This window comes from Hippopotamus amphibius, chromosome 9, assembly GCF_030028045.1.
Source record: "Hippopotamus amphibius kiboko isolate mHipAmp2 chromosome 9, mHipAmp2.hap2, whole genome shotgun sequence".
NCBI classification, from domain to species: domain Eukaryota; kingdom Metazoa; phylum Chordata; class Mammalia; order Artiodactyla; family Hippopotamidae; genus Hippopotamus; species Hippopotamus amphibius.
Window position 1 is genome coordinate 114,433,619 of NC_080194.1, and position 15,110 is coordinate 114,448,728.

Below are 15,110 nucleotides of genomic sequence, written 5' to 3' on the forward strand. Positions count from 1 at the left end.
GGGCTCAGTAGTTGTGGCTCGCGGGCTCTAGAGTGCAGGCTCAGTAGTTGTGGTGCACAGGCTTAGTTCTGCAGCATGTGGAATTTTCCCAGCCCAGGGATCGAACCCATGTCCCCTGCATTGGCAGGCAGATTCTTAACCACTGTGCTACCAGGGAAGTCCCATGTCCATCTGTACTTATTTCCCCCCGCGTTAGCCTTCCTAAAAGCCAGGTGGGGAAGCTCTAACTAAATTCCTAGTTCACTAAGTTATTGCTACGAAGGCGTCCATAGCAATTCAGGGTGAGAACCGTCAAGCCCGTGTTACACCACAGGAACCCGGCTTCAACTGTCCAATTGCAGGATGGCAGCCTACTATTTGCTGCCTGTCAGAAAAGTCGATTCTCAAAGCACTCTTTTACATGTTTATATGGATGTGTTCTCTGTTTAGCGGAGGCGCAGAGCAAGCACGTGCTGTGAATTAATCAGGAAAGAGCTATTCGAGAAGGACAGCCTGGGCAGCTTTCAATGACTAGTTCCGCAAAATTACTGCCGTGGAAACATCTGGTGAGACAGACACGCTGTCACTGAAAGAGGTGCTGGGGTGGGGAGGAGACCTTTCAGTCTGCATAGTCATGAGGTGGGCATTCTGGCTTCCATAAGGAGATGCCTGGTTTCCACAATGGGCTTCTTGACTGTCCGAGAACGGTCTAGAGCCCTGTCTGACCTCAGCGCTCTCCAAGGAGGCTGGCTGAGTGGGGACAGAGAGTGGGGAGCAGGCTGGGGCAAAGGTGCGACCTCCAGTGCCCATGGGATCAGGCAGGTAGGAGAAAGAAGAGGGTTAGGGAGTGGTGGGGGTCACGGGGACTGAGAGGCTCATGTCCCCTGCCTGATGGTGTTGAAATCTGCAAAGTTTCCAACACTCTGCAGACCAAACAAGCCGTATCTGTGGGTGGATTCGGCCCAAGCATCACCAAGCTAGGATCCCTGGTGGGGAACAGTAGGAGTCACTCCTCTGGGGATTCCAAGTATAAAAAATTAAAAGGCTGCATCGTCCCATGCTGTCTGTGGAACAATTCCCCAATGTGGGCATTAGGGCCCCTCTGACAGATGAAGAAACTGAGGCTCAACCTTCCCTGAGGTCACACAGCTGGTGCGCAGGGAGGCACGCTGGCTGGCACCCTGAGGTCCTACTGCCATCTCCCTTTGGGTCAAGCCAGACCTGGAGAAGGTCTCTGCCTCGGCCGTGCTAGCCTGGCCGCCTGCTCTGGGTGGAACCCTGAGCCCCCACTTCTATTTTTTTTTTTTTTGGCACACGGGCTTAGTTGCTCCGCGGCATGTGGGATCTTCCTGGAGCTGGGATCGAACCCGTGACCTCTGCATTGGCAGGCGGATTCTTAACCACTGTGCCACCTAGGAAGCCCTCCACTTCTATTTTTTAATTAGTCTCCATAGACCAAATATCTTGTACCCCCACCTTAGCTCCCTCCTCACTCCCCAGAGGCAATCACCGCGGGCACCAGTGGGGCGCGTGTGGGGGGCGTGTGTACATACGCTATGTCCTTGTAGACTTTTCCTATGTATTTACGTACACACAGACGCAACTGCCATCACACCTCAAGAACACGGTCGGAAGCCTTGTGAGACAAACGTGTGCGCCAGGAGAAGACGGGGTTGAGATTTTGCAGGTCTGTACTCCTGGGCGTCCCTTCAGTAAAGCTCTGCATGAGGGGTGCCTTTGCGAATAGATCCGAGGGAAAATTCTCTCACTCCTAAAGAACCAGTCTGCTTCCTCCTTTCCAACCACAGGGCTCTGGTCCTGGCTGTTCCCTCCTTTGCCTCAGCTTCCAAGAAATCCAGGTGAAACGCCATCCTGCTGACGTCCTTACCCTTGAGAACTATTTGTGTGGGCGTGTAGGGTGTACGTGTTTCCTTGGTGCTCGTATTTTCTCTGTCGTTTAAGCAGAGTTATTGCTATGCCTTCTGTTGATGCTGCCTCAAACCCCTTTTACTGTGGATTTTCGAAAGGACACTTTGAAACCCTGTGGCTGGCATGTGGTCAACGGGAGCACCTTCTCCAGTCCAAAGAAGGACTGCATCCTTCTTTCCAGTTGACGAGGACCAATGACGTTGAGACTGTAATGTATTTTCACACAACAACATTCATATTACTTTGATCTAAGTAACTGAATTGACTCGGTAAGGCCACTTTCCTCCGTGGCCCTGGGGTCGAATGACATGTCTCTTCCAATGAGCACATGAATTGCTCAGCAAAGATTGATGGCAGCCCGCCTCCATCGTGACAACAACCTAAGCAGAGGCGGGGGCTCTTGTGCTCACAAAACACTTTCCCTAGAGACCAACACCTGCCCTCCGCACAGGCGACAAAGCCTGAAGGAAATCATCTGGAGCAAAGCATTGGCTGAGCCTACGTGCCGGATGCCAGGGAGGGTCCATTAAAGCCAACCCTTCCTCAGCGTGGGTGACGAGTGGAGTCGAAACAGCTGTGTGTCACGGGGCCTCTTCCTGCACGGCCCTGGTGGGGGGGGGGGCACACTCCAGCGGTTCTGTCACCTGCTGGGCACCCACGCTGGCCCCGCTGCACAGGGAGAACACAGGCTGTGGTCCCTGGCTGCTCTCTTTGCCCGGAAGTGCTGGGTCCTGAACGGGAGGGACTGAGGGGCTGTGGGCTGATAGGGAGGCTTACTGGGGATGGGGGACTTTGGGTTGTGAGTTGTGGTTGCCCAGAGAGCTGCCACGCAGGCTTTGGGACCTGGCTCAGGAGCTGATGACGCCTCCGGGAAGCCCCTGGCCCTCCTGATCTGCCCCTCCCTGCCTCCTCGGATTGAGTTGAGTCTTCCTCTGCGCTCTCAAAGGTGAGCTTGCAACCGGACCCCTGCGCCTACCACCTTATGGCCCCATGTGTACACCTGTCTTCACCCAGATCGAGACTTTCAAGGATGGGGAATGGGCCTATCTCCATCTATCTTGAGGGCTAGCTCCGGGAACTAAACCTGCTCCTTCCTGGAGCACCTGAACTTGAATGCTTTATTGGGAAGAGATTCCAGTGACCTTTCATATGTCCCTTGGGAAGAAGACCAACAAAAACCCTTCTCTGTGACATAACTGCTTGAAGAAGATGGTGGGACGTGACATTTAACAAGCTACATTTAACCTAGTATAATACATGCCAGGCTGGGGGCCAACACCTCTGACCCGCCAGCATCACAGACTCAGAGGACGAAGGACGGGGACGGGACCTGACAGGCGGGGGTCATTAACTTGGAGGCCCTACAGCTGAATCTGGGCTGGTTCGGCCCATAAAGTAGTTAACATTTTCAGAACCAGCTGTTAATATCTGAAAACTGAGAGCTTTCACATAACAATGTGCATTTCTGGCCTCTCTTGCAAACTTAGGCCATCTGGCAGGATGGGGCTGGCTGCCCTAGGCAGGTCCCGGCTCGCCAGTGACCATGGTCCCCCTCTATTGAAAGATGGGACCAGGTGGTGGACACCAGACTGCCTGGTATTCATGTAACCACCAGCAAGTTGCTTTGCTTTTCTGTGCCTCAGTTTCACCATTGTAGGATGGAGGCGACCACAGTAGTACCCATCTCACAGGACTGCTGTGTGGAATAAACGAGCTGATATATGTAAAGTGCTTTAACTACTGCCTGGCACGTAATACATGCTCAAGAAACATGAGCCCCCATCCCTGTCTTGTACCCAATCTACTGCCCGGATGGCTGTACCTGCAGGGGCTGGTTGTCAGGGCTAGCGTGGCTGGAGACTCCCTGCTCCCCTAAGGCCTAGTGCAGCAATTCCCCGTTCCCGGCCAAGCGGGCAGCAGGCGTAGCAGAACCACATCCACTCCAGGGTGGGGTCTAGAATTACCCTCGCTAACTTAGGTCAAGATTCCCCTCAAGTTGAGATTAACAGATACACACTACTACACAGTATATAAAATAACCAACAAGGACCTTTTGTCTAGCACAGAGAACCATACTCAATATTTTGTAATGACCTACAATGGAAAAGAATCTGAAAAGGAATATATATATCTCTGAATCACTGTGCTGTATACCTGAAACTAACACGATATTGTATACCAACTGTATTTCAATTAAAAAAAAAAAAAAAAAGATTCCCCTTGATCTGGGCTCAGGCCCCAGCATGCAATTCTTGCAATCTTACTCAACCCACACGTATCACAGGATCCTGGCCTGTGTGAGATACAAAAGATGAAAGCAAGGCTCCTCTCCTTAAGGAGTTCACAAAAGCCTGAATAATTAGGGGTCACAGACTCAAATGCTTGCAGCACCACAGATGTGGGAGGCACAGGGACTCCGGCGAGCTGGGGAACGCACACCTCAGCAAGTCCAGAGGCTGCAGGGGTCACTGGGCTCCAGCCGGTAGACGCCACAGAGGGAATATTGCCAGCTCATCAAAAGCCAACTTTCCAATGTTGTCAAATGTCTCACAAGCTGTACAACACTGTGAGGGCCAAATGGAATATGCCTGCAGGATAGATTTGGCCAGGGGCACATGTTTGGGACACTGAAGGCTCAGGAAACTGAGGGATACCCTAGGGAAGCAGGTGACTTGGTGCCTGGAAGGGATGGCTGAGACCACCAGAAGGGGCCTGGTGCAAGCTAGGGGTGTGCAGGAGGCTGGTGGGTGAAGCAGAACCTTGATGTTTCCAAAGGTTTGTAATGAGACTGGCTCTGCATTCCAGGTGCTGTGAAAAGAGCCAGAGAGCCAGTTTTGGGGTCCGAGAGTGGAGGAGGTCCCCAGCGTACATGCATGCAGGGCCCAGGTGAGCATGGCAAGTGGGAGAGGTGGTGTGGTGTCAGGACAACTGTGCCACTGTGTCTGGGACACAAGTGGGAGTGGTGGGGACTGCGGCACCCTGACAGCCCTTCCAAAGCTTCCAGGCGTGGATGTGACCTGGCGTTGCCAGATGGTCTAGTTTCTTAGTAAAAGTCAAAAATCCCTATTTTTCACGGAATCCCTTCCAATTTTTAAATTTAAAATTTTCAGCGTTGGCACTTAATTCAAAGAACTTCGAAAACACGGTGTGAGCCAGCTGCAATCTGTCCGTGAGTTGCCTTCGGTCAGCCGGGGCATAGCCTCTTCCCAGGACGCCCGGGGCAGCACGGAGCTGGCCGGGGACTGGTGGCTGCTCCCCTGAGGCAGGCTGCAGCGGCGAGGCCCTCCGCTCATCCCCCGCCACGGTCCGGCGCCACTGAACTGTGTTTTCCTGCTATCCCCCTGGGCCCTCCCACCTGGGCGAGAGCTGGCGGGGGCAGACAGCGTGTCTGATTCCCGGCCCCAGCACAATGCCTGAGTGTGGGGCGATCGATAAGGCTCTGCTGATGAGACGGAGGGACCAAGCAGATGAGTGAGTGGAGCGGGGAGGTGGAGGGGGCAGCGGGCAGCAGCGGGAGAAGGAGCTGAACTCGGAAGGAGACAGGTTCGGGCAGTGGAAATGGTAAGGCTTAGAGATGACTGGCAGTGAGGGGCAAAGGGGGGAGCGGAGGATTCGAAGGTGGGAGTCGGGCACTGCTACAGACGGCAAAAGGAAGCAGAGCCGGGAGCGGGGCCGAGGGGCCTGGGGTTGGGATGCCGAGTTGGGATGTCGGTGCACGGCTGGGCGAAAATGCCGAAGAGAAGAATCTCATGGCTAGGAGTGAAGCTGGGTTCAGAAATTAAGCCTTGGGGAAAGGGTTTAGATTTGGGAGCTGATGAATAAATGCAACAGCATGTGAATTCTGTGTTCTTAGAGAAAAAGAAAAAAGACCCGGTTTTGGGTATCATTTTCTACTTTCCCTGGTGATGTTCCCTTCTTTTGGAGACAACACCTCAATTTTCCATTGGGAATCCACCCTTCCCTCGACCTTATTTCATATGGATAATGTGGGCCTCATCCCAGGTTGCAGCCTAGGCTTGGCCAGTGGGTCCTCAATCTGGGACTTTCATGAGGACAGTCTCTTTCTGCAAAAAGTGCTGAAATGAAGAACAATGTCATTGGAGACCATCACTTGCAACCTGAGGATGATGCCAACACAGAGGAAAGCAGAGATATGTGATGGAGGGAGGCAGATTTCTGATGACAGCATGGGAACTCCTGGATCCTGCCATACCTGAAGCCCGCCAACTCATACTCTCCTGTAACATTGGCTAAAGAACGCTTTTCTGTCCTTAAGCCGGATTTAATTGGGTTTTCTTGCCTTTGCTACCAAGAGAATCCTGGCTGATATACTAGCACTGGGACTGAGAACTTTAATCAACAGATTCAGCTACTAAATCAGTCCTGGCCAACGCAGGCAGGAGGCGGGAGAGGGGGAACACTACCCGCTCGGGGGTCTGGGATTTATCTTGCTGTCCTATGTTGGCCCCTGCACATGGGTGAGCAATTCTCTCTGCTTAGACATCTGTTGAGTCCCAGGAGCGGCCTGTCCCCTGGTCTGTACAGCACAGGACATGGGCCTCAGCTTCTACACTGGTTCTGCATCTGTGTTCTTGTTCCTGCTGGGAGTACAGTCTGGCTCTGAATTCCAACCTTCTGGTTGGAGCCTGAACACCTCATCGGGCTCCCTCTCTCAAGGCAGAATTCTCTGCTCACCTTTCCTTCCCAGCCTGGCTGGGGGCCTGCTTCAAACCTGAGCCTCCTGGGACTCTCAAGGTGACCGTGACTGTATCTTTCCAAGTGTGGACTCTGCACACAGATTTCAGATGCTGCAGCCCACCCACCTAGCAATGGACAATAGCTGAGACCAAGCCCAAGGTCAACACCTAAGGAAGGTTCTCGTGCCTCTGGGTCAGTGCCCTTCCTACCAGCCGCCCTGTTAAGATGCCATCATGCTCCCCAGGCCCTAGGGTGCCCAGACCCTACCATGCGGCAGAGCCACCAGGCTACGCTGACTCAGCTGCCCAAATGAAGGTCACACCTGACTTCAAAGCCATTGCCATGTTTGGCCTTGGTTTTGTATCCTGATCCAAACAAATCAACTATTTAAAAAAATAATATTGAGGCAATTAGGGATATTTGAATATGGACTGGGCATTAGAGCATAATAATGAATGATTGTCAGGTATGACAGTGGCATTGGGGTTATATAAAAACAAACTCCTTATCTGTTAGAGGTGCGTACGAAAATTTATGAGTGAAATGATATGATAGCTACAATTTATTTTTAAATGTTAGGGGAAAGAGATGAAACAAAAACGGCAGAATGTAGATAATTATTGAAGCTGGTGAAGGGTACATAGGTCATTATTGAACTAATCTCTTCACTTGCATTCATTCGAAAATTCCACACACCCCCCCCTTCTGAAAATACAAATATTGCCCTGGCATGAATTGAGTCTACCCATGGTGCACTCCAGAAACACTGCAACCCTCATCCAAGTCACCAAGCTAGACTATGCTAAGAGCCTCTTCCCTCTGATCCCTTCTCCAAAGAGGAACCAGAGTGAGCTTTTAAATTCCTCAGTCAGATGTGTCAGCCCTTGCCCCAAACCCTCCCGTAATGATATTTAGGGCTGACCTTTGTACAGCGCTCACAAAGGCCAGGAGTCATTCTGAGCACTTCATACGTATTAGCTGAGTAATAATCACCCCATTTTACAGATGAGGAAACCGAGGCATAGAGTAACATGTCCAAGGTCACACGGCTAGGAAGAGGAGGAGCCAGGGTTTGCCCCAGCTGGGCTGGCTCTGACCATCCCCCTATTCTGTTTCCAAACCAGTAAGGCCCACATGACATGACCTGGTTCCCACCTACCCCTGGGACCTCCCCTTACACTCTCCTTTGTTCATCAGCTCAGCCTCTGCCTACACTGGTTGTTCCTGCTGCAGGGCCTTTGCTCTTGCTATGCCCCCTGCTGGGAATTCTCTTCCCGCTGATGTCCCCACTGCTCCTTGTCAACACTCAGGTCGGGGAAGACCTTTGATCACCTGTCCAGAGCAGCCCTGCTTCCTTCTCCGCTGCCCCTCTCCCGTTGGCCGCTTTTATCGTCTTCAGAACACTTAGCATTACCGGAAATGATACTACTCCTTTGTGCCCCTGTTAGTGTTCCTTCCTCACGAGAAGGGACAGGGCAGTACGAACAGGGCCTTGTCTATTTGTTCAACATGCCTCCCTGAGCACCAAGACCTGTGTGGTCCAATACGTAGTCACCAGCCGCATGTGGACAATTACATTAATATTGACATAAGTTGTAAAATGCAGTCTCTCAGTTACAGGAGCCACAATTTAAGTTCTCAGTGGCCACCTGGGGCTAGTGGCTACTGTACTGCATGGGGCAGACAGAACACGTTCAGATCGTCGAGAGGTCTATTGGGCAGTCCTGGCCTAGATCACCATGACAAGTCACAGAAACAGACCACTGGGAAGGGGGTTTGGGATTGACATGCACACCCTGCTATATTTAAAGTGGATAACCAACGAGGACCTACTGCATAGCAAAGGGAACTCTGTTCAATATTATATTAACAACCTGAATGAGAAAAGAGTTTGAAAAAGAATAGATACATCTGTATGTAGAACTGAATCACTTTGCTGTATACCTGAAACTATCACAGTATTGTTAATCAACTATACTCCAATATAAAATAAAAAGTTACAGAAAAAAAAAAAAGAAATATACCACTGGGGAAATCTAACATTCATTCATTCATTCAAAAACCACGTAGTGAGCACCATTTCCATGCATAAAATATACCACTGGGTCCTGCCTCACTTGCTGTTGTGACCAGGCTGGAGGTGGCATCTGCACGGTGATGCTGTAGGTGAAAATGGTGATAGAATGGTACCACGTAGAAGATTAATGCGCTTATTATAAAGGAAAACAGATGGACCGTGGGGAGCGGCTGAAAGCCCACTTTTTGGTAGGTTATTACATCCTGGAGAAGGGAGACTATTGATTCCTTCCTCCTAGCAGATGTCGCTCTGCAGGGGAAGCAGTGCCCAGAAAAACCACAGGAAAACCCACAGACCCCATGTTCCCTTCCCACCTCGGTCCCTTATTCCTCACTAGCTGGGCCAGTCATTTAATCTGGGGAAACATCACAAAATGTGACAGACATATTATCACGTCCTCCTCCTGGGCCCAAGACAGGCATCGCTGATCAATCACACACCCCTTCCTGGATGAGCTAGAAGAAAAGTTCCAGATCCTTCTCAAGACAGCACCCCCGGTAGCCATTCCCAAGCAGAGTTGGCAAAAGAGATGCAGTCAATCTGCCCCACAGGATCTCTTTACTCTAAGCCCAGGCTTCTTCATCTACAAAGTGGGGCCCGACAACACCCACCTTGTAGGATAGTTGGGGGGGGGGCATTAATTGAGATGATTCATTTGTTCAGTTATTTGTTCAGGCATCATATGTTTACGGAGCGCCTACTGGGGGCCTCACACCTGCCTGATGGGCACAGCACTGGGTAAGTGGCAGCTGTGATGAGTACCCACATCTGGGGGCCGCCCTCTGTGCCTGCGTGGACAGATGCTAGCCTCTGTGTCCTTACCCTGCCCAGAAGTCCTCTCCTCCAGGCCGGCTCACACTCACCGCATCACCTAACGAGGGGGAGAGAGCCCATCCAAGTTAGCCCGAGGATTAAATAGGCAGCAGATTTTCCAATAAGAGACTCCCTTTCTTCTAGCACCTTCTTTTCTTAGGCTCTAAATAAGCCTTGGTTAGATTAGTGCCTCACATTGAACTTTTCTTCCTTGGATTCCCAGACACAAAACACTGTCTTAACAAGCCGTGTCTACCAGGCTGAGCTATATTTCCTATAAACTCTCATTTTACCTCCTCTAAAACACACAGTAATAGCATTCTCTGGAGAATATTAAATCAAACCAACCTGCACTGCATTTGTTTGCGCTTTCGGCCCCCGGAAAATTCTGGCAACAGATGGGTGTGCGTTACGTAAGTGGCGGCCCCGCCGGGGACTGTGGTCCTTCAGGAGCTCCTCTGTGCAGAAACACCTCGCGTCTCTAATCCCCGCAGCCGGCTTCTCCCCAAAGCACCCGCAACGATGCCCTGATGTCCTTCCTGCCCCTCTTTTCTATTCTCTGCACACAGGGAAGGCAGAGTGCAGGTTAAAGAAGAAAGGCAGGCCTCGGCCAAAAGGGCTGAAGCTTATCTTCTTTGTAATCCAGCACGTAAAATCCGCTTTTCTTGGTCTGAGTGATGTAGTCAATGACAGGGCCGAGCTACAGGGCATGGGCTTGGGCAGCCAGCGCTGTTTCATTAAGCTTTCCAGAAGATGCTGATGACTGCCTGTCAAGACGTGCTGGGTGGACTGCAGAAGGAGAGGACCCGGCCCTAGATGCTGGGAAAGTGCTGTGGCTCCACAGGGCCGGGGCTGCATCCGGGGCCTGGAGGACAGCCCCTCTGCACACACCGGGCCACAGCTGGCCATGGGGAGGGGCAGGGGAGGCTGACATGCCCACGGGAACTTCCTCACTTATTCCAGTGATTTGGACTTTTTCTCAAATTTAAACTTTAGGCATTTGTTAAAAAAAAAAAAAAAAACCTCAAAAAACAGAAATCAGAGAAAGCTTTTTGCTACTTCTCTGAGGCAGTGTCATGTGTGCACAGAGCTGGCTGGGACTATGTCTGCCACGTTAGCCTCCAGATCCCCGGAGCCTAGCAGATGTTTACTTGGGAGCTGGAGGGATGGATGGGTGAGTAGGTGGGTGGAGAACCAGCAGGAAAAGTACAGGAGGGGAGGATGGGAAGGAGGCAGGAGGCACGCGGTCTCCTGGGTGAGCCCCAGTTGGCCTCTAACGTGCAGTATGACCTTGGACAAGCATCCTAACCCCCCCTACTCTCCATCTCTCGTCTGGATTTCAAGAAGGATGAGACAACTGCTATGGGCTCTTGAGGGAATGAACTCATTCATTCATTCGACAACCACGTATTTCTACTTGGAACAGAGCAGTGGTGGGGACTCAGGCCCCGAACCCAAGAGGCCCATAGACTGATGGGGGGACAGATGTCAATCCTGGTACGGGGGTGATGGAACCGGTTCATAAGGTCCAGAAGTGCACAAGGATCGGGGGTCAGGCGAGCATCCTGGAGAAAGGGATGTCTCAGTTTTCCAGGAATATGAGGCAGAGGCAAGCATTTTGAACTGAGCAAGATGGGAGGGGCCAGGGACTAAAGGTGCGCCTACCAGGTAGGGGGGCGGAGAGCCATGAGCAGCTGGCACTCTGGAGGGTGGCGTGAGCGAGGGCTGGGTGCTGAGAGAGGCAGGCCTGATGCACAGGGATTAGGGGGTTCTGATGTCACACTGCGACCTGGATTCTCTGAATCAAGGGGAGCCTTTGAGGGCTGGAAATAGTAGACTTGTGATCAGACCTCCCAGTGGCTACTGGAGACAGACTGGAGACTGGGGCCGGGGGTCAGGGAGAGCGATTAAGAGGCTGTACTCTTCCACACCTCTGAGCCTTTGCCCATGCAGCTCTGTCCGCCTGTAAATGCTTTCCCTGTTCTGCCTGGCTCGGTGCTTCTCTTTGCACTAGAGTTCAGGTATGCGTTCCCTTAAGTACCTTCCCTGACCTCTTCCAGCCTGAGGCGGGCTCCCTCCTCCAGGCTTCAGGGGCCGCAGTCTGGGAAAGGCCAGCTCCAGCCCAAAGATGAGTTTGGTTTGAACTATATGGTGGTTTCAAAAGAATTCAAATTAGCTACTGACATTTGCAAACAGAACAGCTCATCTCAAAATTCCCAGCTCCCTGGGAATGTTCAGAAGATCTAGCAGCACTGGCTTGCATTGCTCCACAGCAAATGTTAGTTAAGGCTAAAAATGGCCTGCCCTTGACCTGGGCCACCTGATTGCCAGTCTGCCATCCTCCCCACCAGGCCCTAGCGTCTCTCTAACAATATTGAGGCTGAGGACCGGTTCCCATTTATCATCTCACTTGTACTACTGCTTCCCTTATAGAAGATTAGAAAGGAAAGCAGAATAGTTCTTGCCCCCTTTTCTATCATAAGACAGGAAACCAGCATAGGCTGTGGGGGTCCTGTCCCTGCTCGTCCATGGCCTTCCCTGCTGAGTTCCTGGGGCTTCTGTTTGAAACACTTGGTGCTCTGGGTTCAGCACTATCAAGGCCTTCATCACACTGCCTCATACTGTGTCTCTACATCAGTGTCCTCAGAATTGATCATGAAGCCTAATGGTACCTGGTATGTGCTTAATAACATATGCTGAATGAAGCAATAAATGCAAACAAATATGTGAAAAACAGTCCAAGGAAGAAGGCAAAGATGAGGGCCTGGGTAGTGGGGTGACGGTAGGAAGGAGGAGAGGGGTTCTGAAACCAGAGGGCATGAAGAGCAGAGGCTAACAGCCTGGCTGTTTAGAGCGGGGTCCACTCACCAGGAGCACTGCTACACCTGGGAGCTGGTGAGACATGCAGAAGCCTGGGCCCCGCCCTAGACCTGTTGGATTAGAACCTGCATTTCATCAAGATTCCAGGTAAGTCATTGCGGTTTACAGTTTGAGAAGTGCTGGCTAAGCCAATGGGCCTGGAGTCCAACAGCAGTGGTTCAAATTCTCACTCTGACGCTTACTGGCTGTGTGACTTGGGCCACGTTACATAACCTCTCTGTGTGTCTGTTTCCTTATCCATTAAAACTGAACCTCAGTTTGTATTTCTCCAACTCCCCCAAAGGGTGACCTGATTCTACCTCCCAAACCTTCAGCGGAGGCTCTGCTCCTGGCGGCTCTGACAATGGGAAGTGAAATCCCCCGGCAGGTGCTTGAGACCCGCAGCAGGAAGGGCAGCGAGGCCTCCTGGTCTCCATTTTGCAACTTGAGGAATCAGGCTATGGGAAAGCGCAGAGTGCTTCCATCAGCCAAATGCCCAGCAAGGAAGCAGAGCCCGTTACTTATGTTACTTACGCCGTCAGCCGTCCAGTAATTCCAAACCTTGATCTCGGTGAGACCAAAGTCATGCAGCTGTCTTGTGTTGCGGATAACAAAAAAGAGCTGGAGCGGCGGGTGGAAGGGGCACATCCACAAGGAAGGGATCTTCTTGCCCTTAAACGCCAGCAAGAGAAGGAAGTGTTATTGTTAGCACACTTCTGCCTCACCTCAAAGAAAGCAGGCAGTGACTATGGAAACCAGGGGAGGATGAGGGCGGGAAGCCAGACACCTTCTCCACATCATCCTGGGTGGGGTCTTAGATCTCACCCCATCTGGACTGCACTTTGGAGCGGGCCACTGACCCTCGTTCCCTGGCACAAAGCTGCCACTTGGGCCCCCCTGCCCTTGCCGTCCAGACCTAATTTAAAAGGCAGCGGGCTTTATTTTAATCAGCCTAATCGGCTTTGCGGGGAGAGAGACTGGAGGGGAAGGATGGGCAAAGAGCCATGACGTGCGCTATTTGATTAACCTGGCAAACAGAGCCTTTGATTTTCTTTTGTAAAACCCTGTAGAATTAAAAAAAAAATTTTTAAATAGAGAATAAAGAAACTGGCGCAGGCGTTTGTTGGGATGGGGCCATGGCACTGAGCCTTGGGGTTTATTCTGCTCCCTTTCAGTGTTTCCAAGCCTCGGGACCCCTGTGTGCAGTTTCCGCCTGCCAGCAAAGCTGCCAAGGCTGCTCTCAAGGCCAAAGAGGCAGAGGAGCAGGGAAGCCTTGCTGTCATTTTCATTTGCACTAACAAAATTTCATATCATGAGTTCTTGGGATACAGATGGAAAAAGTGAAATCAGGGGACTTTTCTCAGTTCTGGTTGCCTCTCCTCCTGTCTCTTTGGGTACCTCTTCTACTGTCTGGACAGGACTCACAGCTGCTCCCAAACATCTCCACGCTGTCTCGGCCTCTGTGCCTTTGCACAGGCTGGGCCTCTGCGTGCAATACTCTCTTGCCCTTTTCACCCTGGGAAATTCAGCTTAAATGTGCTGTTGCCCCCACTGTCAACCCTTCCCTTGACACAATCACTCCCTCCCCCAGGTGCCCATGGTTCCTTGCAATGCCTGAGGTTATCATTTACTCAGTGTCCCACAATTGCCTGTCTTCATGTCCACGTCACATCCTCCCACCAATACACACATACACACACACACACAAACACACTCAGTTGTGAGCTCTTCTAATTCATTCCAGAACCCTTAGCATTCAGCACAGTTCCTTGGCATCTGGTAAATGATCAAAAAAATCCTGAATCAAATTTTTTGAACAACTGTTGAATGAAGAAATGAAGAAATGAACAGATAAATGAAATTTACCTCCTAATACCTGTCCCCTCACTGAAACTTTAAAGAAGAGACTAAACTGATCTATCTGGCTGGCAGAGCTATAATGTTTAGCTTATGAAGTGTTTTGTTTTTTAAGGAAATTTGTTGCCAAGACTGAAAGATGGACAATATCTCCTCCCCCTTGGAGCTAGATGTCAGACTTGTCTATAGACTTAGAAGACATGGCAACACGGGACTCCTGACAGCCATTGGCTGGAGCTGAATACACTGCTCTGGCAGCCAGGGTGGGTGCTCTCCGGTGCCCCAGTCCTCACCACTCCCTACTGTTCTACACCCACTCCACCTCCCTGGTTATGCTTCTGCCTGGCCCCTGCAGGCATCTGGGTTTAGGGTCCCTGCTTAGGGGCTGCACAGTCACAAGTCCCATCTGCCAATAAGCAACCTGCCTCTCTGACACTGGCTAAAGTTGCCTCTTTTATCTAAAAGGAGCATCGCCCCGTATTTGAGAGCATCTCCATGGGCTCCCGTCCCCAGGACTGTGCCTGCTACTTGACAGAGCGGGGAAGGGGGACGCTGGCTGCCTCTGGGGGTCCGCTGGCCCCCAGGAGATGTGAAGCGCAGGCTCCAGCTGCGCGGAGGACAGAGGTGGCTTGTCCCAGTGACAATGGTGCCTTTCAGGAGGGAGGAGGCTACTTTATTAAGGGGGAGAGATGAGTTCGGGGCGTTCTGACTTATTCTGGCAAGTTTTTCCAGCTCTGCAAGAACTTTTAGTGCTCCGGGCAGCTGCGAGGGGTCACGATAACACATCTTCAAATCCAGCGGGGGAGTCTCATTCCTTCTCTGCGTTGGAGCCTAAAATGGGTCGCTGAAGCTGCTTGACAAAGGCAGAGACTGAAGGCTGACCCTTAGACGCGAATGA

General features: G+C 51.5%; 1 protein-coding gene across 7 annotated transcripts in view; it reads right to left on the minus strand.

Moving 5' to 3' along the window:
* KATNIP (katanin interacting protein) overlaps window positions 1-15,110 on the minus strand; it is a 203,098-nt gene that overhangs the window by 54,539 nt on the left and 133,449 nt on the right. For 6 of the 7 annotated variants that reach the window (XM_057749980.1, XM_057749981.1, XM_057749978.1 and 3 more), the window contains one exon: window positions 12,890-13,027. The exons of the other annotated variant lie outside the window; for it this stretch is intronic. In XM_057749980.1, the coding sequence (XP_057605963.1) occupies window positions 12,890-13,027 (138 nt within the window). The remainder of the gene's footprint in view (window positions 1-12,889; window positions 13,028-15,110) is intronic. 7 annotated transcript variants of the gene reach the window in all.